The following is a 26,338-nucleotide window of genomic DNA, read 5'->3' as shown; positions in this document are numbered from 1 at the left end:
CCCATTTCCTTTCCCACTGACAGACCCTCTCTGCATCATAAGCACCCACTGTCATAAAGAAAGTGGAGGTCCCCTGCAACCAGAAATTCATGTCATGCTGGCTAGCCAGCCTCCTCTACCATCTCCCCCCTCCCCCAATGCAGACAACCCTCTGGTCCTAAAATGGTGTAGGTTTGCATCCCAATCCATACATTGCCCCTCCACCGCTACCCAAGTAGAATTTCCGCTCCTGGCGGGAGGGTAGCCCCCCCCACAACCACATGAAAATTTGGGCTGCCCCTTCCTGCTGAGAAAATGTCCCTGCTTTTGTTCCCCATCCTCTCTCCTTCCCTCCCCATCTTCTACTCTCCCCTTTCCCGACTCGTTCCTTGTACATCCTATCCTCTCCCATTGCCCCCACCCCCTCCCCACTACTTCATATCTGCCTTCCATCCCTTTTGATCATTCCGCCTCTCAGCCCTCTAACTCTGGTTGACCTGAATAATACACTTCGTCTTGACTCCCCATGTGCAACACCATGGGAACTCCATTAGTAAACTAAAAAGTCTTGCGAACAGGACATACTTCCTGCAAGTGTCACACGTTTCCACACTCTTCAGACTCAGCATGAGCAGCGCCCAGGAAATATCTGCTAGCACATATTAAAAGCAAAATATCCAAGGAGGGTACTTTCGTATTTCTCAGTTGATCATGTGAGGAGTCTAAGTAACCTCAAACTCCCATCTTTAGTCTACAATGGAGCATGTTTCAGCAGTGGTTAAACAGCCAGTTACATTTTGACTTCAGGACTAGATAATAGGGAGCAAAATTTAAAAATTTAAATTGAAATTAAGTTTACAAAGTTAAAACTGTACAACTACATTTCCATATGTAAAAATATTAAATACAGAATTTTTTTAAATTTCCAAACTACAGAACAACTTGAATTTATATAGTGCCTTTAATGATTCACAGGAGCGTTATCAAGCAATATTTGACACCGAGCCACATAAGATGATATTAGGACAGGCTTGCTCAAAGAGGTAGGTTTGAAGGAGCTTCTTAAAGGAGGAGAGAGGTAGAGAGGCAGAGAGGTTTAGGGTGGTAATTCCAGAGCTCAGGGCCTAGGCAACTGAAGACACGGCCGACAATAGTGGAATGATTAAAATCGGGGACGTGCAAAATGCCAGAATTGGATGAGCGCAGAGATCTCAGAGGGTTGTAGGGCAGAAGGAGGTTGGAGATAGGGAGGGGTGAGGCCAAGGAGGGATTTGAAAACAACAATGAGAATTTTAAAAATCAAGGCTTTGCCAGACCGGCATCTAATGTATGTCAGCAAGCACATGGATCATGGGTGAACGGGACTTTGTGTAAGGTGGGATACGGGCAGCAGAGTTTTGGATGAGCGCAAGTTTACGGAGGGTGCAAAATGAAAGGCAGGCCAGGAGAGCAATGGAATAGATGAGTCTAGCAGTAACAAAGCCATTCCCATTCTCTCCCCACCCATCCTCGCCCTTGCCATTCCTGTTCTCCCTACCCTCACCCCACCACTAAAACTTTTAAAACTAGATATGGGGGGGGGGGGGGTGGGGGGGGAAAGGGGGAGAAAGAGAGGAAGGAGAGAAAGGGGAGACCCAGAGCTATCTGGAAATGGCATGTAGACACAAAAAGGTCTGCATCTTCAGAAACTTAAGCAAGTCTCCCGAGGCATCAGACAAGAGGAGTCAAAATCAAGTTTATTCTTAGTGAATTGGGGTTAGAGGACAAGGAGTAACTAGACCAGGGCATGCAATTCAATCCCCATTTTAAAGTCATTTTGTCCTTATGATGCATGTGTCCACATTTGTAATGGAAATTGTCTATATAAACTTGTCACAATATAATTACACCCTCGCACTGCAGCTCATACAATGGGGAGAGGGTATAATTACAGCACGACAAGTTTACATAGACAGTTTCTGTTTTAAATACAAAATCACAATTTATAATTGAAAAAAATTGACAAGCAGTAAGTCCAGACACAAGCTTTTTTACATTATATAGATAGGCAAATGGTAATGATTCCCTGTTGATATTTAAGCTACCATGGTTTAAGTAGTTTAAAAGTAAATTTTTAAAAAAGTATACATAGGCTTCACATTGTTGAGATTTTCAAATCTGTAACTTTTGATTTAATTACAGTATTCACACTTGCTCTTGTAATATTTCAAAATGGTCATTCTGAACTCTTAGTTTACGTCACCCCATTCAACAGTTACTAATTTACTTTTTATGGCTTTTTCACTGCATAGACTAGCAAAAACAAGTAAAAGAAAATGGCATTATTGAACACACTGCCAATAGCATGTATATATATATATAAAAATAAATGTTGTGGATGTTGCACAATATATTTATTTTAATGTGGATTTAATCTCAACAAACCCAGTAATTCCATATGCATTTACTGAGTGTGCCAAGTGTCATAAAAATTGAATACAATTAGATGCATGTATGTTTGACACAAGGACACGTGGAACACAATAATCTGAGAATTTGACTATCTCTGTGCTCGAAAAGGTAATGTTGGATAGCTGAACCAAGTATCACATATGCTGCCATTCTCAAATCAGCGACATATAAGAGTGGTAAACATCTTCCTTCACAGTCATAATTCAGAAAGATCAGTTAAATTTTAACCACAATTTTTGTGAAACTTGCTACATCTGTTCTTTTTCCCCTTCATGTTAAGAGCCAGGCTACAACAATTCAGAACGGAAGAAGCCTAAAAATTCCAGGAACTCTACAAGCCAAGTACAAAAGTGTAGTTTAGAGGATCTAAAGTTTGATTTTCTACACCTTCAATAATATGCTCAAGAAGAACTGACGCTACTTTACAATTCCCAAACCAGTACAGTCAAAATAGAAAAAGGTGTCTGCTGTTATAGAGGCATGAAAGTCAGCAATGTTTTAGAAGATAATTAGACAGAGTACCACTGAGCTAGAAAATCAAGTCCAGTCGCCATTCCCACCTCACAAGCTGACATATTTTGGTTCTGTAAGTATGTATGCTGTGAACTCCATCAAGAAATATCTGGATCCATTAGTTTTATTCACAAGAAATATTAAACCGCAAGAAAAACTATTCAGGCATACCCATACTCCCAATGATGAGGTGAGAGTGACTTCCCCTTGACATCAAGGCAGCATTTGACCGAGTGTGGCACCAAGGAGCCCCAGTAAAATTGAAGTCAACGGGAATTAGGGGGAAAACTCTCCAGTGCTGGAGTCATACCTAGTACAAAGGAAGATGGTAGTGGTTGTTGGAGGCCAATCATCTCAGCCCCAGGACATTGCTGCAGGAGTTCCTCAGGGCAGTGTCCTAGGCAAAACCATCTTCAGCTGCTTCATCAATGACCTTCCCTCCATCATAAGGTCAGAAATGGGGATGTTTGCTGATGATTGCACACTGTTCAGTTCCATTCGCAACCCCTCAAATAATGAATCTGTCTGTGCCCGCATGCAGCAAGACCTGGACAACATCCAGGCTTGGGCTGATAAGTGGCAAGTAACATTCGCGCCAGACAAGTGCCAGGCAATGACCATCTCCAACAAGAGAGTGTCTAACAACCTCCCCTTGACATTCAATGGCATTAACATCGCCAAATCCCCCACCATCAACATCCTGGGGGTCACCATTGACCAGAAACTTAACTGGACCAGCCACATAAATACTGTGGCTACAAGAGCAGGTCAGAGGCAGGGTATTCTGCAGCGAGTGACTCACCTCCTGACTCCCCAAAGCCTTTCCACCATCTACAAGGCACAAGTCAGGAGTGTGATGGAATACTCTCCACTTGCCTGGATGAGTGCAGCTCCAACAACCCTCAAGAAGCTCGACACCATCCAGAACAAAGCAGCCTGCTTGATTGGTACCCAATCCACCACCCTAAACATTCACTCCCTTCACCACCGGCGCACTGTGGCTGCAGTGTGTACCATCTTCAGGATGCACTACAGCAACTTGCCAAGGCTTCTTCGACAGCACCTCCCAAACCCGCGACCTCTACCACCTAGAAGGACAAGGGCACCAGGCGCATGGGAACACCACCACCTGCACGTTCCCCTCCAAGTCACACACTAATCCGACTTGTAAATATATCGCCGTTCCTTCATAATCACTGGGTCAAAATCCTGGAACTCCCTACCTAGCAGCACTGTGGGAGAACCTTCACCACACGGACTGCAGCGGTTCAAGGCGGCGGTTCATCACCACCTTCTCAAGGGCAATTAGGGTGGGCCATAAATGCTGGCCTCGCCAGCAATGCCCACATCCCATGAACGAATATTAAAAATGAAAGCGAAATTGGAACAGAAGGGGAGGGTAGAATGGGACAAAAATTCCTTCTTTGCCTCATTTTACCTTCCTCTCCCATTCCACTTTCGAATTATCCATTGGGAGCATGCCATGCAGGTACCAAGTTCTATTTTAAGTCTGTATTGAATTACTGTCTTCAGTTTAACCTCGGTGGTGGGGAAACTTTTAGAAACAATAATCCGGAACAGAATTAACAGTCACTTGGACAAGTGTGGATTAATTAAGGAAAGCCAACATGAATTTGTGTTTAACTAACTTGATTGAGTTTTTTGATGAGGTAACAGGGAGGGTTGATGAGGGCAGTACAGTTGAGGTGGTGTATATGGACTACCAAAAGGCATTTGATAAAGTGCCACATAATAGGCTTGTCATCAAAGTTGAAGCCCATGGAAGAAAGAGGAAGTGGCAGCATGGATTCAAAATTGGCTAAGTGACAGGAAACAGAGTAGTGGTGAACGGTTGTTTTTCGGACTGGATGAAGGTATACAGTGGTGTTCCCTAGGGGTCAGTACTAGGACCACTGCTTTTATTGATATATATTAATGGCTTGTACTTAGTGTACAGGGCACAATTTCAACATTTGCAGATGACACAAAACTTGGATGTGTGGTGAACAGTGAGACGGATTGTGATAGACTTCATGAGGACAGACAGGCTGGTGGCATGGGCAGACACGTGGCAGATGTAATTTAACAGAGAAGTGTGAAGTGATACATTTTGGTAGGAAGAATGAAAAGAAACAATATAAACTAAAGGGTACAATTCTAGAGGGGGTACAGAATTAGAGAGACCTGGGGATATATGTGCACAAATCGTTGAAGGTGGCAGGGCATAAAGTACAAAAGCAAGGAAGTTATGATGAACCTTAATAAAATACTGGTTCGGCCACAACTGGAGTATTGTGTCCAGTTCTGGGCACCGCACTTTAGGAAGGATATGAAGGCGTTAGAGAGGGTGCAGAAATATTTACTAGAATGAGGGACTTCAGTTACATGGATAGACTGGAGAAGCTGGGTTTGTTCTCAGAGCAGAGAAGGTTGAGAGGAGATTTCATAGAGGTGTTCAAAATCACAAGGGGTCTAGACAGAGTAGATAGAAGCTGTTCCCATTGGCAGAAGGGTCAAGAACCAGAGAACATAGATTTAAGGTGATTGGCAAGAGAACCAAAGACAACATGAGGAAAAACTTTTTTTTTTAAAAATACAGCGAGTGGTTATGATCTGGAATGCACTGCCTGAGGGGGTGGTGGCGGCAGATTCAATCATGGCTTTCAAAAGGGAATTGGATAAGTACTTGAAGGGAAAAAACTTGCAGGGCTATGGGGAAAAAGCGGGGGAGTGGGACTAGCTGGATTGCCCTTGCAGAGAGCCGACATGGCCTCGACAGGCCGAATGGCCTCCTTTTTTGTTGTAACCATTCTATGATTCTATAAATAGGTTATTCCCTCTTGTTGGCTCTCACCACCTGCTGCAAGCCCAGGCTAGCAGTTATGTGCTTCAGGATTCGGCCAGCTCTGTCAGTGGTGATATGACCAAGCCACTCTTGGTGATGGACAATGAAGTCTCCCACCAAGAGTACATCTGTGCCATTGTTACTCTCAGTGCTTCCTCCAAGTGATGTTCAATTTGGAGGAGTACTGATTCATCAACTGAGGAAGGGTGGGAGGTGGTAATGAGAAAAGGCGAGTAACAAAACTACATATTACCTGCACAAGAGTAGATGGTGGGGTAGAAAGGAAGAAGTGCAGGAGGGCTTCAGCCACTTAAGCTGGTGATGGTAATTTTGTACAAAATACAGAATTTCCATCTGTAGCCCCAAATCCAGAGACTAACTCCACAGTCAACACCACCATATTTATAGTAACTAGTGGAGTTACCATGGCATTGCACAGCAATTCAGAGAATATAGTCTCTCGTCTTCATATTGCTGTTTCTGTCTCTCTCCCTAATTAGTTACTGTCTCTGTCCTCTTCTGCCACGTGGCAAGAGATCACAGGACCCCACACTCACATCCAGTTTACCTTCTCCTTCCCCTACCAGTTTCCCTCAGAGACATGTTTGCTTTCAAAATTCAATTTACTTGTGTTTTTTTTTTAAATTAAAAAGAACTCAAATTAGAACAAGAACTTGTATCTCTCTCTCTCTCTCATGGCATCAATAATTGGAATGTTTACGTTTTCTAACTGCTGACAAAGTACAAGTGTTACGGACTGTTTACCTCAAAAAATCCAAATAAGATTTCCCTTGTCCCCTCTGCTTCATTTGTTTTCCAAACTCAACCTGCTTGCTTTTTTTAAAAAAAATCAAATTGGTATGAAGACTGTCTGCCTCTCTCTATCCTCTGTCTGACAGTTGTTAGAAATTAGAATGTTGACATTTTCTAGCTGGCAACAAAGTACAGGTGAGGCAATTAGATGCTTTGTTTGCTTCAAAATTCAACTTGAAAGAGGAAAGACATTGGCCCCGATATTACCAGGGAGGCAGGTTGGCAGCGGGCGGGAGGGAGGGTGCTAGTCGACTGGGCGGGTGGGCAACTCGCCCAGTAAAATCGGTGGATTCCCCGCACAATCGCAAGTAAATTGAAGCCACTTAACCTTGGTTTCCGGGTTTGGAAACCTGCGCAGCGGGCGGACTGCACACCCAAATTACAGGCTATCAGGTGAAGGAGCCCTACTTAAAGGGGCAGTCCTCCAATGCTGCTCCTGCAGCAAACAACCAAAACAGCAGCATGGAGCAGACCAGGGAAAAGGCTGCTCCGAGGTTTAGTGATACCCCATCCAGTAACACCTGGAGTGAGGCGAGGAGGAGGGACATATTCTACCCGGCTGACGGGAGGAAGTGGCCTCCCTCTGCCACCAAGAAGGCGTGGCTCGAGGTGGCAGAGGAGGTCAGCAACAGCAGCAACATCTCGAGCACCTGGATCCAGTGCAGGAAACGCTTCAATGACCTAACTAGGTCAGCCAAAGTGAGTACACTTACTCATTCTCCTACACTCAGTCTTCCACATCACCGCCCCCACCCCATAACTCCTTCGGCACTGCCAACACGACTCGGTCACATCACTCCTCACACCTCATCCTCAACTTACCTCCTCAGTACTCATCCCACCACTACCACTCAACCCAATCCTCATACAATCTCATGGCTCTGTCTCATACTCACCCTCTGATGCATCTCTTTCACGGTCACCCTCACCCAAACCAATGAATTCAGCGGTTGGCCATATCACCATCACTCACTCACGCCTCTCTACTTTCTCCCCTTATAGGAGAAGAGAACCCAGGATGCACGGGAGAGGGCAAAAATCTGGTGGTCCTCATGGACACGGAGCAGGAGGCTCTCGAATTGAGCCGCACCCTCGAGTGCCTGTCTGTGGGGGACGCCGAGACCGCCACCCGACAAACGGCTGGTGACAGAACTTTAACATTCAGCACTCAATAGTAATTGATGTTAACATGCTGTGCCATCTTCAGCACCTCAACATCTGTCATCATGCTTAATATTGCCTTCTGTTCTCTTACAGGGCCTTCAGCGACTGCAGTGACGGCGGAGGGCGATTCCTCAGAGGACCTGCCGGCCTCTAGGGGGTACCGTCACATCTGAGCGAGCCATCCACCAGCGCAGATACACACACCTTTGTGGGTCTCCGTCCTCATTTAACTGGGGTTGCACATGGTGAGTCACCACACACGTGAGCACGAGCAGACACTGGTGGCACGGGCAGCTGTGGAGAGACCGTGTCAGTGGAAGCATTCTTCTCCAGGCTCTGCTCAGCTGGACATAGATGCTGAACCCTGGAGGCCATCCATGAAAATGAGAATGATCAAGGGGCAGCAGCACGTGCTGGAACAGGCGCCACGCGCGCTCTCCACAATCGCGCAGATGATGGAGTCGTCCAACTTCTGCATGAGTGGAATACTGTCACAGGGACGTGAAGGCATCGCTGAGATAGTTTCGCAGGTAAGTGCGGGAATGTATGCAATGGAGGGGAGGCTAGCCTCCATCAAGCTTCAAGCACAGCTCAACAATGGAGGCCACTGAGGCCCTGACAATGGCCGTTTGGACTTACGGTGAGCAACTTTCTGCCGCTTAAGCAGGCAGGCAGACACACTAGCACTGGCCTTACAAGGCTTCACACATGTTCTCCAAACTGTTGTCCAGCAGAGTGGTAGGAGTGATGTGGGCCTAGCCCAGGAAAGGGATGATGACGAAAGGGGACATGGAAGTGGAGACGTCACTCAAAGCGCTTCCACATCTCACCCGTTGACCCCCTCTCAACCAGTACCCGCAATGCTGCCTCCTCTCCAGGCGGTCGAGTCTGCCCTTGCACAGGTGCAGGTGGAGCAGTCTTTGGAGGGGCCCTCACGGGCACCGAAACCCAGAGGGCGTTGGCCCAAAGCATCTAATCGGTCAGGGCATGAACAAGAGCCACCTACCACTACCTCTGCTGCAGCCACAGGGGAAGCACCACATAGGAGTAGTAGGAAGCGTAAGCCAAAGATTTTGTGAGCACAAAGGGGATGCACAAGGGTGTTTGACGATTTGTCATGTTTTTTTTATTTATATTTGTTTTGTTTTCCACTCACAATAAATCTCATCACCACCACTACTGCCACATCTTGCCCATTCTTGACTGGCTTGTGCAATAACTCCCTTTCATGAGGTTCACCATGAACGCCCACACTTGATGCCACCCATTGGGTCAGTCGGGGGAGGGGGCTGGTGTGGCCGCTCCTCTGTCCAGGTGCTGAGGACTGGACTCTTCACACTGTCTAATGTTAGGAGAACCATTCACAGATCAGTGACTCCCTGGCCTCACGAGCAGCCAGGTGAGCCACTGTTCTGCCCATGGGTTGCTCCTCCTCCTCGTCCTCCTCCTCCTCAATATGGGTGGCAGATGTGGATGTGGCCGCCTCCAGCGGCACCCCTCTCTGTTATGCCATGTTGTGCAGGGCACAACAGACGACTATAATGCATCCCACTCTGTCTGGCGCTTATTGAAGCGCTCCCTCAGAATGAACAAGGCACTTGAAGCGCATCTTGAACAGCCCTATAGCATGCTCAATTGTAGACCTGGTAGCGATGTGGCTGTCGTTATATCGGCGCTGTTGCTCAGTGGTGGGTTTCCTCAGAGGTGTCATGAGCCACGTGTGCAGGGGGTATCCCTTGTCCCCGAGGAGCCAGCCCTTGCTCCTTGGATGCGTGGAAGAGGGGCGGGATGTTGGACTCCTGGAGGACGAAGGAATCGTGGCAGCTGCCAGGGTATCTGGCGCACATGTGAAGGAATCTCTTGCGGTGGTCACAGATGAGCTGAGTGTTGATGAACAGTACTGGCTCATGTGGAGGTGCTCGTATTGCTATACGGGTGCAATCAATTACACCCTGCACCCGTGGGAAGCCAACTACAGCGTGGAATCCGACTGCCCTCTCCGTCTGGCTGAGGTCGTCCATGGGGAAGCTGATATAGTGCGAGGCTCTGCAAAACAAACCGTCGGTGACCTGCCTTTTGCACTTGTGTGCAGGCGACAGAGACCCCAGTGATGTCCCCGGTGGCACCCTGGAAGGATCCGGAGGCGAAGAAGTTGAGGGTAGTAGTGACTTTGACAGCGACAGGTAAGAAGATGCTGCTCGGGCCTGCCGGAAGCAGCTCGGCATGAAGGAGGTGCAGATGTCCGCGAATACCTGGCGACTGAGTCTGAGCCTCCGTATGCACTGCTCCTCAGAGAGGTCTAGGAAGCTAAGCCTCGGTCTGTAGACCCTGTGGCGAGGGTAGTGCCTCCTGCGATGCCGCTCTCTCTGTTGTTGCCCTCTGTGCTGTTGTGCAGGTGCGTGTGGCGCAGCACTGTGTTGTGGAGCTCCACGTGGTGGAGGTGGACGGCAAGACTGGTGATGTTGCTCGTCCTCGGATGAAGTAATGAATGCAGCTATGGCGCCCCCCCATCCTGACTGTGTGAGTTTGAGGAGATCCACAAAGTAGGTAACTGTGTTTGCACAGCAGAGTTTAGGGTATCAATTAATAATTTTGAGTGGAAAGACAAAGGTGTTGCAGCCAAAACTTTGTCTGAAGTGACAGAGTGCCCTGCTGCAATAAATGAGGTATTTCCCCACCTGTCAAATAAACCTTTGCATCTCCCACTGGCTGCTGGCTGAAACACGTCTGCTTCAACAGGGAGTGTTTCCCACAGCACGGTAAACACACTGAGAATACTTGAAAATTCCACCCCTGACAAAATCTCCTGTCAATGAGGTCTGTCAAGGACCTCAACTATCTAATAAGTATGTAAATTGTCATCCCGCTGGCTTTAATTGCTGGTGGGAGTCCCGCATGCGGGAGCTGTGCGAGCACCTGAATGCGTCACTGGGGAACCCGGAAGTGGGCGGGTTGGAGCCGGGCTCCGGACGTGCTCCGGGATTCCCCGATTTTATGAGCCCGCCCCGCCCCCAATGCACCCGTCCTAAAATCGACCCCATTATCTTTCAGTATGCTTTCTCAAGTTTATAGAACACAGAACAAAAACTGCAATAGAAGTGCATTAATTACACTTTTCTCACACACACAGTTTAATGAAAAATCAATATAGATTTTAAAAAGTAAAGCTTAACTGAATAAAGCTATTTCTCTGTTGAAAAAATTACTAGACACTCTAGAAAGATGTTCCAGCAGTTCAGCTGCAGTACTGGTAGTTGGGTATGCAATCTGAATTCAGCTAAAATAGTCCTCAGGTCGGGACAAAACTATCAAATCGAAGCCCAGACTTTTGGGAAAGGCCGTGGTCTTCATTAAAGTTTTTATTTCAAGGTATTAGAAGATACAAAGGATAATACAATTGATTTAAATATAATGATGTTATTAAGAAATAAGTATTTTTTTTAAAAATGGATGGAATTATTGTCAGAAAGCAATGAGTGAGGAAAAACTGTTTCCACTGGCAGGTAAGTCGGTAACTAGAGGACACAAATTTAAGATAATTGGCAAAAAAAGTGGAGAGATTGAGAATTTTTTTTTCACGCAGCGGGTTTTAATGATCTGGAATGCACTGCCTCCATAAACTTGAACTCCTCCAAAACTCTGCTGCTTGAATCCTCTACCTCTCTCTCCTCCTTAAAACTTAACTCTTTGACCAAGCTTTTGGTCACCTGTCCTAATATCTCCTTATGTGGCTCTGTGTCAAATTTTGTTTGATAATTGCTCCTGTGACGTGCTTTGGGATGTTTTACTACATTAAAAGCACTATATAAATGAAAGTTGTTGTTGTTGAAAGGGTAGTGGAAGCAGATTCAATAGAACTTTCAACAGGGAGTTGGATATATACTTGAAAAGGAAAAATTGTGTGGGCTACGGGGAAAAAAAGAGTGGGACTAACTAGATAGTTCTTTCAAAGAGCTGGCACTGGCACGATGGGCCGAATGGCCTCCTTCTGTGCTGTAAAATGCTATGAGTGATGTGTGGTGGTGGAGAGAGAGAGAGAGAGAGAGATACGGCTCCACCTAGTGGCTAGAGGCTTTAACTACAGTGACAATTAATAGAGGAAAATTGAATTGGAAATATGGACATAGAAATTTACAATGGAAATAGTTGACAAATGTGTGACAAAAGCATGACAAATGAAGTATGGCTTGTAGCTAAGTATGCACAGACTAAAGATTTTTAACGAGATGCTACTCGATCTCTCATGGCATTGCGCATAGCAAGTCTAAACAATTGTATTCCTCAGGTGAAGTGGGGTTAGGGGCCCAGGAGATAATTGGACCAGGGCACATAGACATAATTCAGTCCTTATTTTAAATTCATATATTGTGTTCTTATTTCTATTACAAATTCTTATATCCACATTTATAATGCAAACTGCCTTTGTAAACTTGTCACATTGTAATTACACAATGTCAGTGTGGCACTGCAGTATTTCCACTAGAGGAAAGATGTAGTTACATCTCGATAAGTTTACACAGGCAGTTTCCATTATTAATATGGACATAGGAATTTATAATAGGAAACGTTGACAGGAAGTGCACATAGCCTCAAGATTTTGTAATATATTGATAGATAGCAACGAACCCAATGAGACAATCAACGATCCGGAACAACAGACAGAGGGATCCGCGGTACAGCAACCGAAGAAGAAAGAGTCAAACTGGACTCCCCCGGAGGGTCGCTGCCCTAAGCTTGACATGTATGCTCAAGCTGTCAGGAAATGCGTCAATGCCAGATTCATCAGCCGCACTCACAAGACAGTCCAGAATGTCAGCCGAGCACAGCGCAACGCCATCGACGCTCTCAAGACCAACCACAACATCGTCATCAAACCAGCGGACAAAGGAGGAGCCATCGTCATACAGAACAGAACGGACTATTGCAAAGAAGCATACCGACAACTGGACAACCAGGAACACTACAGACGGTTACCCGCAGATCCGACCAAGGAACACACCCACCAGCTCAACAAACTGATCAAGACCTTTGAGGCATCCTACGCGCTCTCATCCCACGTACTCTCCGCGTGGGAGACTTCTACTGCCTCCCAAAGATACACAAAGCCAACACATCTGGACGTCCTATGGTATCATGCAACGGAACCCTGTGTGAGAACCTCTCTGGATACGTCGAGGGCATCCTGAAACCCAACGTACAGGGAACCCCCAGCTTCTGTCGCAACACTACAGACTTCCTACAAAAACTCAGCACCCACGGACCAGTTGAACCAGGAACACTTCTCACCACGATGGATGTCTCGGCACTCTACATCAGTATCCCCCACGATGACGGCATCGCTGCAACAGCCTCAGTACTCAACACCAACAACAGCCAATCTCCAGACGCCATTCTACAACTCATCCGCTTCATCCTGGATCACAATGTCTTCACCTTCGACAACCAGTTTACCCAAACACACGGAACAGCCATGGGGACCAAATTCGCACCCCAATACGCCAACATTTTCATGCACAAGTTCGAGCAGGACTTCTTCACTGCACAGGACCTCCAACCAATGCTATACACCAGATACATCGACGACATTTTCTTCCTATGGACCCATGGCGAAGAATCACTGAAGAGACTACACGATAACATCAACAAGTTCCATCCCACCATCAAGCTCACCATGGACTACTCCTAAGAATCGGTTTCTTTCTTGGACACACGAATCTCCATCAAAGACGGGCACCTCAGCACCTCACTCTACCGCAAGCCCACGGACAACCTCACGATGCTCCACTTTTCCAGCTCCCACCCTAATCACGTCAAAGAGGCCATCCCCTATGGACAGGCCCTACGAATACACAGGATCTGCTCAGACGAGGAGGAACGCGATGGACACCTACAGACGCTCTTGTAAGAACGGGATATGACGCTCGACTCGTCGATCGACAGTTCCGATGGGCCACAGCGAAAAATCGCATAGACCTCCTCAGAAGACTAACACGGGACGCAACCAACAGAGTACCCTTCGTCGTCCAGTACTTCCCCGGAGCAGAGAAACTACGCCATGTTCTCCGCAGCCTTCAACATGTCATCGATGATGACGAACACCTCGCTAAGGCCATCCCCACGCCTCCACTACTCGCCTTCAAACAGCCACCCAACCTCAAACAGACCATCATTCGCAGCAAATTACCCAGCTTTCAGGAGAACAGCGTCCACGACACCACACAACCCTGCCACGGCAACCTCTGCAAGGCATGCTAGATCATCGACACAGACACCACCATCACACGAGAGGACACCACCCACCAGGTACATGGTTCATACTCCTGTGACTCGGCCAACGTTGTCTACCTCATACGTTGCAGGAAAGGATGCCCCGGAGCATGGTACATTGGCGAGACTATGCAGACACTGCGACAACAGATGAACGGACACCGCGCAACAATTGCCAGACAGGAGGGTTCCCTCCCAGTCAGGGAACACTTCAGCAGTCAAGGACATTCAGCCACCGATCTTCGGGTAAGCGTTCTCCAAGGCGGCCTTCGAGACACACGACAACGCAAAATCGAACAGAAATTGATAGCCAAGTTCCGCACCCATGAGGACGGCCTCAACCGGGATCTTGGGTTCATGTCACGCTACACATAACCCCACCAGCGAAAAAAAGTTTTCTGTTTTTAACACAACGGGTCATTCTCTGTCTGTCTCTTCCTTTCCGATGTTTCTCTCTCTCTTTCTCTCTGTTTTGTGTTCTGGCCGTTTGTGTATTCGGTGGTCCTGTAGGTAACATCACTCTGTCTGAACACTTTGATTGCCTTGACAACGGGCAGTTGGAAAGATTATCTGTAATCACCAGGTATTGTTCACTGAATATAAATGCGGTAACCTTCCATGGAATCCCACACTCGCTCACTTGACGAAGGAGAAAGCATCCGAAAGCTTGTGATTTTCAAATAAAACAGTTGGACTATAACCTGGTGTTGTAAGATTCCTTACATTTAGCAATTAAGCCAGTGTTCTACTGCAGATAGACTACAATGCATACAAGTACCGTCTGCACACTTAGCACATCTCACCGAGTGTGTCCCAGCTGCCCATTACACTCCACTATTGCCTCTGTGCTTTCAGACTACTTGTCTGATATCCAGTTTTGGATGAGCTGCAATTTCCTCCAGTTCAACATTGGGAAGATTGGAACAATCATCTTTGGTCCCCACCCCAAATCCATACCCTCGTCACCGATTCCATCCCCCTCCCTGGCGATTGTTTCATATCCCCCTCGTCCAGAGTCAGGATTCCTGTTGCTAGTTGCTATTTAGTGGCATTTTATAAGTCATTTGTGTGTGGAAGTCAGGTGGAAGCAGGATCCATATCAGCTGAGAGGTGGGAAAGTCGAAGGGAGAGATATTTACTGTAATTTGGCACAATGTACAATGCTATTTTCAAATGGTCCATTTTATACAAATCTTATGCATTTTTGGCTTTCGATCAAAAAGCACTGTGCTGAATCCATGCCTTTCTAACCCCAGACAAAACATGCCCCATCATGATTGTTTCAAATTAACCAAGGTGAGGAGCGAGTTACTTAGTTAAAATTTGGTTAAAATGTTCATTAATTCAAATTTGCTGAGGTTAGTGTTTATGACAATTAAAAACATATCGGCATGTTGTTTAAAACCAGAAACCCTACCAGAGACCAGTCTTTTATCAAGTTTAAGTAAAACCAGAAAAGGTGCTTAATGTTGCATTATATTTTTGTGCAACAAGCGAGTTTATCATCAAGTACCATTTCCCACCAGTACCATCACAACAAGCGACTGGTCCGCTGCTACATGTTTAAATGGCTCTTTCCAGAAAATTCAAGTAAAGGACATAAAATCAGTTATTGTAGTGCTGAGTATTTTTCATAGTTTAAATGGACATAGTATAAAAATTTTACACACCAAAATTCTAGCAAAGTTATCAAGGCATGTTAATATATACATAGAAAGATCTGTGAACACAGAACACACAGTAATTTCTCTGTTCCAGCATGCTGAAGGAAAAGGGGGCACTATAAAATTACAAATGGGGGTGGGGGAGAAAGGGGAATAGATTTTTTTTTCTCTGCAACTTAAAAGTAATGTAGAGCTGAATAACATTTTTAAATAAAAATGTCACAGAACCAGCAGCTGTAATTTTTCCAGAATTTGTTTCCAAAATATCAGTACTTTCACAGCACTAACAACAACAATTAGAAAGCAGACATCAGAAAAGCAGCTAAATTTGTTCCACAGCTCATTTACATGCAACATTCATATAATCATAGAAAGTTACAGCACATAAGGAGGCCATTCAGCCCATCGTGTCTGTGCCGGCCAAAAAAGAACTATCCAGCCTAATCCCACTTTCTAGCTCTTGGTCCATAGCCTTGTAGGTTAAGGCACTTCAAGTGCACATCCAAGTATTTTTTAAATGTGACGAGGGTTTCTGCCTCTGCCACCCTTTCAGGCAGTGAGATCCAGACCCCCACCACCCTCTGGGTGAAAAAAAATTCTCCTCAACTCCCCTCTAATCATTCTACCAATTACTTTAAATCTATGCCCCCTGGTTATTGACCCCTCTGGTAAGGGAAATAGGTCCTTCCTATCCACACTATCTAGGTCCCTCATAATTTTATACACCTCAATGAAATCTCCCCTCAGCCTCCTCTGTTCCAATGAAAACAACCCCATCCTATCCAATCTTTCCTCATTGCTAAAATTCACCAGTCCTGGCAACATCCTCATAAATCTCCTCTGTACCCTCTCTAGTGCAATCACATCTTTCCTGTAATGCGATGACCAGAACTGTACGCAGTACTCAAGCTGTGGCCTAACTAGCGTTTTATACAGTTCCAGCATAACCTCCCTGCTCTTATATTCTATGCCTCAGCTAATAAAGGAAAGTATCCTGTACGCCTTCTTAACCACCTTATCTACCGGTCCTGCTACCTTCAGGGATCTGTGGACATGCCCTCCAAGGTCCCTCTGTTCCTCTATACCTCTCAATATCCTCCCATTTATTGTTTATTTCCTTGCCTTGTTTGTCATCCCAAATGCATTACCTCACACTTCACTCATCACAAATTACAAAGTTTCCATCTTTTTTTCCCACCCATAAAGTAGGCTCGCCATAGATATATTTTATGAATCAAATAATTTCATGAGTTATTTAATTATCTTTAAATCCATCACAATTCCCTTTCCTATAATGAACATAAAGTCTACTTACAATTTTGTGACAGTTTGTTGAAATGCTTATGATCCATTAACCTACATTGGTGTATTGCATCAAGATGGCTTAATATTGTGCATCTTCCACAACATTTTAAAAGTTTTTTCTTAGGGTGAGTTTTCTTAGAGTATTGCCCATCTCTACTGAGTAATTGTATGATTTATATCATTGAGTGTTAATTGTATTCAGATGGTGGGTATCAATTTGGGACTCTCTTGTATCCTTTTTATAGGAGAGCTTATCTAGCATGTGGTGTGTGTGTGTAAGGGGAAATCTCTAAGAACAAAGGCTTGGAAACAGCTAAAGACCAGGATCTAGTATTCTATCCTTCAGCACATGGCTATACAATTTACAACACCAGTTGTCCCAAGAATATGGTGGTGATGTAATGATTGTTTCTGCTAGGTCACATACTGGAGTCTCATGTAAGCCAGACCAGTAGGCATGGCAGGTTCACGTCCCTGGAAAAGTGAATTATTTGGGTTTTTACAACAATCCAGCAACCTTCATTATTTTTTTTCTAGTGCCAGTCCATAAATTACCAGGTTAGTTGAATTCAATTTCACAACTTCCCCGGTTGGGATGCATCCTAGGTTGCTGAGCAAAGTAAGGGTGGAAATTGCAGAGGTGCTGGCCATAATCTTCCAATCTTCCTTCGATATGGGGTGGTGGCAGAGGACTGGAGAATTGCAAATGTTACACTTCTATTCAAAAAAGGAGAGAGGGATAAACCGGCAACTACAGGCCAATCAGCCTAACATCAGTGGTGGGGAAACTTTGAGAGGCATTAATCCAGGGCAAAATTAATAGTCACTTGGACAAGTGTGAATTAATTAAGGAAAGCCAGCACGGATTTGTTAAAGGCAAATCGTGCTTAACAAACTTGATTGAGTTTTTTGATGAGGTAACAGAGAGGGTTAATGAGAGCAATGCGGTTGCTGTGGTGTAAATGGACTTCCAAAAGGCATTTGATAAAGTGCCACATAATAGACTTCTTAGCAAAATTGAAGTCCATGTAATAAAAGGGGCAGTGGCAGCATGGATCAGAATTGGCTAAGTGACAGGAAACAAACGGTTGTTTTTCAGAATGAAGGAAGGTATATAATGGTGTTCCCCAGGGTCGGTACCAGGACCACCACTTTTTAAAAAAATATATATTAATGACTTGGACTTGGGTGTACACGGCACAATTTCAAAATTTGCAGTTAACACTAAGTTTGGAAGTGTAGTGAACAGTGAGGAGGATAGTAATAGACTTCAAGAGGTAATAGACAGGCTGGTGGAATGGGCAGACACATGGCAGATGAAATTTAACGCAAAGTGCAAAGTGATACATTTTCACAGGAAGAACAAAGAGAAGCAACATAAACTAAAGGGTACAATTCTAAAGGGGGTGCAGGAACAGAGGAACCCGGGAGTATATGTGCACAAATCTTTGAAGGCGGCAGGGCAGGTTGAGAAAGCGGTTAAAAAAGCATACGGCATCCTGAGCTTTATAAATAGAGGCACAGAGTACAAAAGCAAGAAAGTTATGTTGATCCTTTATAAAACACTGGTTCAGCCACAACTGGAGTATTGTATCCAATTCTGGGCACCGCAATTTAGGAAGGATGTGAAGGCCTTAAAGAGGGTGCAGAAAAGATTTATTAGAATGGTTCCAGGGATGAGGGACTTCAGTTACGTGGATAGACTGGAGAAGATGGGGTTGTTCTTAGAGCAGAGAAGTTTAAGAGGTGATTTGATAGAAGTGTTCAAAATTATGAGGGTTGAAATAAAGTAAATAAAAAGAAACAGTTCCCATTGGCAGAAGGGTCGAGAACCAGAGGACACAGATTTAAGTTGATTGGCAAAAGAACCAAAAGCGACATGAGGGAAAACTTTTTTTGCAACAAATCTGGAATGCACTGCCTGAAAGGGTGGTGGCAGCAGATTCATTCGTGGCTTTCAAAAAGGAATTGGATAAATACTTAAAGGGAAAAAAATTGCAGGGCTGCAGGGGAAGAGCAGGGGAATGGGAATGACTGGATTGCTCTTACAAAGAGCCAGCACAGGGCTCGATGGGCTTCCTTCTGTGCTGTAATTTTATGCAGAGTGGTGAACATTTGGAATGGACTGTCCAGGGAGGCAGATAAATGTGGAAAAATTTAAGGAACTGAGAGGTATTAGTTATATAGTTATATAAAATAGTTACAGTTAATAGTACCATCTCTCTTCTGAGCTTGTGCCCACATTGCCTGGTTCTAGAGATTATGGGAAACGTTATCTGGGGTCAATTTATTACATAGAATGTACAGCACAGAAACAGGCCATTCAGCACAACAGGTCCATGCTGGTGTTTATGCTCCACATGAGCCTCCTCCCTCCTTACTTCATGTAATCCTATCAGCATATCCTTCTATTCCTTTCTCCCTCATGTGTTTATCTAGCTTCCCCTTAAATGCATCTATGCTATTCACCTCAACTACTCATTATGGTAGCGAGTTCCACATTTTAACCACTCTCTGGGGAAAGAAACTATCAATTTCCCTGAGAACCTTGAATACTTAAATATCACCTATGTCTTCTCCAGAGTAAATCCCAAGCTTTTCAACCTTTCTACATGACTCAGATGTCTTAAGTTAAGTATCAGCTTAGTTGCCCTTTTCTGCACTACCTCCAATACTTGGTTGGATAGGCTTGCCAAAGTACAGTGACCAGAATTGTACAAATCATATTTAACGTTTCAGGTCGAAGACCTTTCGTCAGAAAGTCATAAAGGTCAGACAGTTCTGACAAAAGATTTTCGGCCTGAAACATTAACTCTCTTTCTTTCTCCACAGATGCTGCCTCACTTAAGAACATAAGAAATAGGAGTAGGCCAATCGGCCCCTCGAGCCTGCTCCGCCATTCAATAAGATCATGGCTGATTTGATCCTAATCTCAAATCTAAATTCATGTCCAATTTCCTGCCCGTTCCCCGTAACCCCTAATTCCCTTTACTTCTAGGAAACTGTCTATTTCTGTTTTAAATTTATTTACTTGCTGAGCTTTCCCAGCATTTTCTATTTTTATTTCAGACTTCCAGCAGCCGCAGTATTTTGTACAAATCATTGCAGGTGTCGCAATACCAGTACCTATTACAGACGAATTGGCACCTAAAATTTGTGCTTGATCCCTCTGGCTATACATCCCAAGATGACACCTATGAGGCAGAGAGACAGGCTGACAGAGACAGGCACCGAGACACAGAGCGGCTGAGACAGAATATATTTCCTCATTCTAATTTAATGTTAAAAATGAACCAATTAATCTAATTTTGAAAGCAAACAAAGCACCTAATTATCACCCAAGTTTTACCAATCGTTCGAAAATCACTGACAGGAGAGAAAGATCTCAAGGAATCAATCCAAGTATGTAGGTGTCTGTTCGTTCATACCCGTCACTGCCTTTCCACTGAATGTATAATCCAATTCCTTGTTTTTCCTCCCAAAAACTGCATCAGACTTATCTACACTCCACTAACCTGCCTCTGTCCTCCTGAAGCCTTTTACCGTCCTCCTCGCAAATTTTAAGATTGTATTCCGTATACCCAAGTCCAAATCATTCAAAAAAAAATTTTTGAAATTATATATATGCAACTTTCTAGCCATTCCTCTTATATACATGAATTTGCTAACAAGCTGTTTGTAAGACACCTTTTCAAATGTTCTTATGAAATTACAATAGGCTGCATTCCTTTCATCTATCCAAATCAGTCACTTGTTCAAAACTCTTTAAATTTGCCTTTAAACAACTCCATGTTGTTTGTCTTTGATTAACCCATACATTTCTAAATGCTCGCTAATTTTATCTCAAATTATGGATTATAACAGTTTGCCCACAACTGATTATTAGACTAACTGGTCTATACAGTTACAGTTTCTCCTCCTCTTCCTTCTTGAACAAAGGTACTATACTGCTACTCTCCAGTCCAACTGCACAATTTGCATATTTGAGATGTGAACGTTGTGGCCAGAGCCTCTGCTACCTCCTCTCTGACTTCTTACAATCAGGACCCAGTAACATCCATCTTAGGTTCTGGTCATTTTTAACCTGAACCAATTATTTTTCTACAATTAGCTCTAACATTTATTTTGTAACCTCATTGAATAAACCCATGGTTTCACTTCTAGCATGTGTTTCGGGAAAAAATGTAAAATATTTCATATTTCATCAATTAGACTCCATCCAGAGTGGTGCTACCCCCTCCAACTATTGATTTACTTTTTATATGCTTATAAAAACCCAATTTCCTTTTATATTACCTGCTAGTCCTTTTCCATATTGCCTTATCTCCCTACTACATTTTCAAAATTCCCAATATGACTCCTAGATTTCATATGCCTCCTTTTTTAAGAACTAGTTTCGTTTTGATTCCTGTGCATAAACAGAGAGCTCTATTCTTTGATTCACACTCTTTTTGTCCTATAAAAGATATTTATTTTGTACTATATGCAACTCATATTTGAAGACTTCTCACCTTCGATTTATCGATCTGTTTTGCTAACTTTTCTGCCCTGGACTGGAAAAAAAAGTTCAGCAAGATAAGAAAAGATCTGGTGCCAATTTCTTCTTATCTTGCTGAATTTGTAGTTTTTTTTCCCCAGTCCAGGACTCTAGTCCTTTTCTAGTCTTATATTGAACCAATATTGTAGTCACTATTTCCCTATTATTCCCTACTCTCCCATCAGCTATTTGCCTCACTTCATTTCCCAGAACGGTACGATTTCCCTTGCTATTTCTTAACTCTATTCATATGAAGTCTATCATGATGCAACCTTCGATGGCAGCTTTACAGTTTCCTGCAATGATAGCACCCTATTCTAACATCAGCACCTTTCCCTCCTCTCTCCTGAAAATATTATAGCCAGGAATATTAAGTTCCAGGTCCTGTCCAAATCTATTGTTATAGCTACTATATAATATTCCCATGCAAAGTTATGAATGCTTTTAACTCTCTAATTTTGTTTTGAATGTTTTGTGCATTCATACATATCACTCAATCCTGACTCCAGATATTTGCTGCTATAGCAAACTAGTCAGCAATGATCTGCAACTTTATCTGAATAACTTTTTTTATGTGCACATTCAGAAACAATAGCTCACATATGATTTCCTGTGATCTGTCATGGTTCATATCCTACTCACGTCAGAGTTCCCCAGAGTGTGAGAATATACATTTACACTCACGTCTAAGGCTCGCCAAGTCATCGTGCATAGCCACAAAGACAAGTCAAAAAGCAGATGGGTGCAAGCACTCACTTGTTTGACTTCATTCATGGTGGAAAAAGACTCATAGCATACCCAGCACCCACCCTACCAAGCATTTTATCATGGAACTGACACAAACTGGGCAAATTATTTTACTTGCCATAGTCCTAATAGACTGATGCTACACAATATGGAAATTGGATAACCACTGAAGACACATAGCATGTAGTGTACACAAATCTACTCATTCACTTTCTTTGTCATTTGAAAAAGGTGCAACCAAACTGTTTATTACCAAAACTAGGGACGTTAAAACAGTTTTCTGATTTTATTTCCAAATTTAATGCAGTTGCAAAGCTTCACAAAGTATTAGCACAACGTGCAAGCTTAATGTTATTTAAACACATTACAAACATTACCCAGGTGGCTCAGTTTATAACTCAGACAGTTTATAACTCAGCCACAAAGACCAAAAGACATAATCATGAGACATAATTCAGTCCCCATTTGAAGTCATATAATTGTGTCCTTATTATAAATTTGTGTCTACATTTATAATGGAAATTGCCTACGTAAACTTGTCACGTTATAATTACACCACTCTCCACCACTGCAGCATTCTACTGGCTAGAATTACAGCATGACAAATTCACATACAGAATAAGGGGTAGAGTTTCCGCTTGTTTACGCCAGTAATATCAGTGCAATCCGGGCAGAATCAGCCGAATAAGCGCAAAAGATCGGGGGAATTTTAAACATAATGCCCAAAACCACTCACTTTAGGGTTTTCTGCAATCTTTTACGCTAGTTTATGATTCAATCCACCCGGACCAGGCCACAAGACTGGCCACGCCCCCCGGTCGACATTGAGAGGTTCCACCGATTGTGTTGGTTAGGGGAGGCTTTTCAAACTGCGCTCATTTTCTTAGGCACTAGAAGGCACGTTTTAAAACTATTTGCACATCAAAAAGTATTTAATTTACGACGAAACTGACTAGTGCACACCAATAAAACTAGTAAATGGTTCAGTATAGTTTTTTTTTAAAAGTCATTTTCAGTGATTTAATATCAGGTTACTCACAGGTGGAGAACTGGGCATTTATTAAAAATGCTTATTTGTTGTAATAAACCCATTTTCAGCTGTATTAATAAAACTGCACCAGGTTGCCATTCTTATTCAATGAATATTTTTTAATGCAAAGATGCAAAGAACAAAAAAAAGTTCTGTTCCGTTGTCCGACTACGCTGGTTCATGGAAGATTTTACGTTTGTGATTAAGCAAATGCATTTTAGCGAAACTTGAACTGTAACCTAACCAGCGCAATTTCGGGCGCATTTTCCCAATTGCACCCAAAGCGGAAACTCTACCCCGCAATTTCCATTATAAATGTGAACATAGGAATTTATAATGAGAAGTTCATAGGAAGTGCATGCAGACATAAGATTTTTTTAATATATTGAATATATAAATGTTATATATAATTTTGAAACATTGGTACTGGTTATTATTGATGGAAGGATTAGATTATTAGGAGCGATTATGTAAATTGGGCATGTTCTCACTGTAAAAGTTCCAGAACAGTAGAACTAGAGGACATGGCCTGCGCTTGAAGGGGTGTAAATTCAAAATTAATCTGCAGAAACAATATTTCAGTAAGCGAGTGGTCAATCTATGGAACAGGCTCCCTAGAGATGTTGGAAGCAGTTAGTATTGATTCATTCAAATGCAAATTAGATAGATTTCTTTCAGAAAATAACATTTTGGGATACAGTACAGGTAATTTGATATAGTATACGAGTAATTTGAGACATGACGTGGTAAATGTAGCGTACTTGAGGAACAGGTGACTTTGGATCTATGGTTCCCAACTCTCCATCACTGGGGTTTTCCTCAGGTCATGTCTGGGTCTGTTGTAGACTAATTGATAGAGATTGATTGCTATGATTAATCAACTTCTCAGTTGTCATTGCATCATGCGATTACCAGGATGTCGAAGGCAAACTAGATAGACAGTGGCCTTTATCCCTCCAGCAATTCCCATGTTCAAATGAAGCAACAGAAACATAATAAGTGAGGTCATTTTTTCCCACTTATTCATTCATACATTTCAATACTGTAACGTCAAACTCATACTGATCATTCATCCCAAGGGAAACACTGGAATATTGCAGTGAAGTGTACTTAAAAGTAGTCATTATTATATATTTACTCTTCCCCCCCTCCCAAAAAAATGGGATAAATTCATTCAATCTATCCAGCAAATATAATTAGAAGCTAATACTTTGCTACAGGACAGAAGTTTCCACATTCCTCTGCCTTTAACTCCAAGATCCTAATTTCACAAGGATTCAGTTGATTTTTATCCATTTAACTTCTATCCGTATTGTCTCTTCCTTCCATCTTCCCCTTCCAGTATCACTGGATTGCAATAAAGATCATTAGTTAAAACCTAACTCTAGTGTCAGCCATGGCACAATTGGTAACACTCTCACCTCTGGGTCAGAAGGTCGTGGGTTCATAGTCCCACTCCAGAGACTTGAGCTTATAACCGAGGCTGACACTCCAGTGCAGTCCTGAGGAAGTCCTGTACTGTCAGAGGTACCATCTTTTGGATGAGGGGTTAAACCGAGGCCCCATTGCCCTCTCAGGTGGATGTAAAAGATCCCACAGCACTATTTCGAAGAGGAGCAGGGGAGTTCTCCCTGGTGTCCTAGCCAATATTTATCCCTCAACCAACATCACCAAAAACAGATTATCTGGTCATTCTCACATTGCTGTTTGCAGGAGCTTGCTGTGCGCAAATAGGCTGCCGCCTTTCCTACAACAGTGACTACACTTGAAAAGTACTTCTTCGGTTGTAAAGCACTTTGAGGCATCCTGAGGCCATGAAAGGTCCTATATAAATGCAAGTTCTTTCTGCTCTTTCTCTTTCCCCAAGCATTTGGTCACCTGTCCTAATGGCTCCTCCTTGGGCTCCGTGTCAATTTTTTGTCTGATTTATGGTTCCTGTGAAACGCAGTGGGACGTTTTACTACATTAAAGACGCTGTATAAATGCAAGTTGTTATAGTCAGTAACATTAATATTTACAGCCCCTCCCTTCACTCACTCACCTCCACAGTACAGTTCCGCGTCCCTCACCCCTCGCACCTGGGGGTACAGCACGAGCATCGCCGCAAACACAAGCGCGACACCCCAACACCGCAGCGAGCCCATGGTCGATCCAAACCCTTCCAACCGTCTTTACACGAGACGAGGGGTTGTGACACAAGTCCTGGTCCCCGAGAAACCTCAGCGGCGCCGGCCGGCACCCAACACCGGTAGATAGAGAGAGAAAAATAAGTGATTGAAAGTGGTGGTGGTGAAAGTTTAACTAGAGTTAAAAGTTGGGTAAAGCGAAGTCCAGGCCACTTGAACTAAATGTCTAACTTAATCTGACGGAAGCCGATGCTCTCGCCATCATTCCTCTCTCTCTCTCGTTAATATTTAAACTGCCGAATCGATCAATGTACCTAACATCGCACACACGTTAAGTCAGAAACAACCCGACTCCGAAGAGAATAAAATAGCGACAGGCCGGATCGGGAGAACGGACTAGCACTGCCCCCTTGACCGGACCGGACCGGACCGATCCGATCCGACTAGCGCCGCCCCTCGAGCCGAACGAGCGAGTGAGCGGAATGGCCATGGCCCCGCCCCCTCCACTCCCCGCACGCCCTTATCGTTGCCACGTAGGATGGAGGAAAGCGACACGTGACACACCCGTCAGCCAGTGACCAATCGGCACGTACCGCGCTGCAGCCGGCTTGCTGAAAGGTGAGCAGCAATGAGGAGAGGACGCTCCTCCGGTTACTATAGTAACCGCCCAGAGGGTGAGGGACAAGTTTGGGATACGCGGCTGTGGAGTAATGTTCTGTCTGTAAGTGACCGGCACTATCACACTATGATAGTTGCAGTAGTTTATTTCATTTCATTGCATTTGTATTGAAATCTGTTTTTTTAACAAAAAACAACGAAATTTTATGTTTGTTGAACTTGATTTTGGGACTTGCGACCTCATTTTACTCCGTGGATTATTTTTAGGTCGTTTTAACA

The 26,338-nt window shown here is 43.9% G+C and overlaps 1 protein-coding gene across 1 annotated transcript in view; it reads right to left on the bottom strand.

Moving 5' to 3' along the window:
- The window catches only part of LOC137334523 (protein canopy homolog 1-like), a 103,086-nt gene extending 77,173 nt beyond the window's left edge, over window positions 1-25,913 (bottom strand). Inside the window, exon 1 of the mRNA XM_067999259.1 lies at window positions 25,357-25,913. Coding sequence (XP_067855360.1) covers window positions 25,357-25,459 — 103 coding nt within the window. The 5' untranslated portion in view covers window positions 25,460-25,913. The remainder of the gene's footprint in view (window positions 1-25,356) is intronic.
- Window positions 25,914-26,338: the final 425 nt, after the last annotated feature.

The sequence above is a fragment of the Heptranchias perlo genome, chromosome 2 (assembly GCF_035084215.1).
Source record: "Heptranchias perlo isolate sHepPer1 chromosome 2, sHepPer1.hap1, whole genome shotgun sequence".
In the NCBI taxonomy this organism is placed as follows: domain Eukaryota; kingdom Metazoa; phylum Chordata; class Chondrichthyes; order Hexanchiformes; family Hexanchidae; genus Heptranchias; species Heptranchias perlo.
Note: the sequence above shows the minus strand (reverse complement) of the source record. Positions and strands in the feature narration are given on the sequence as shown.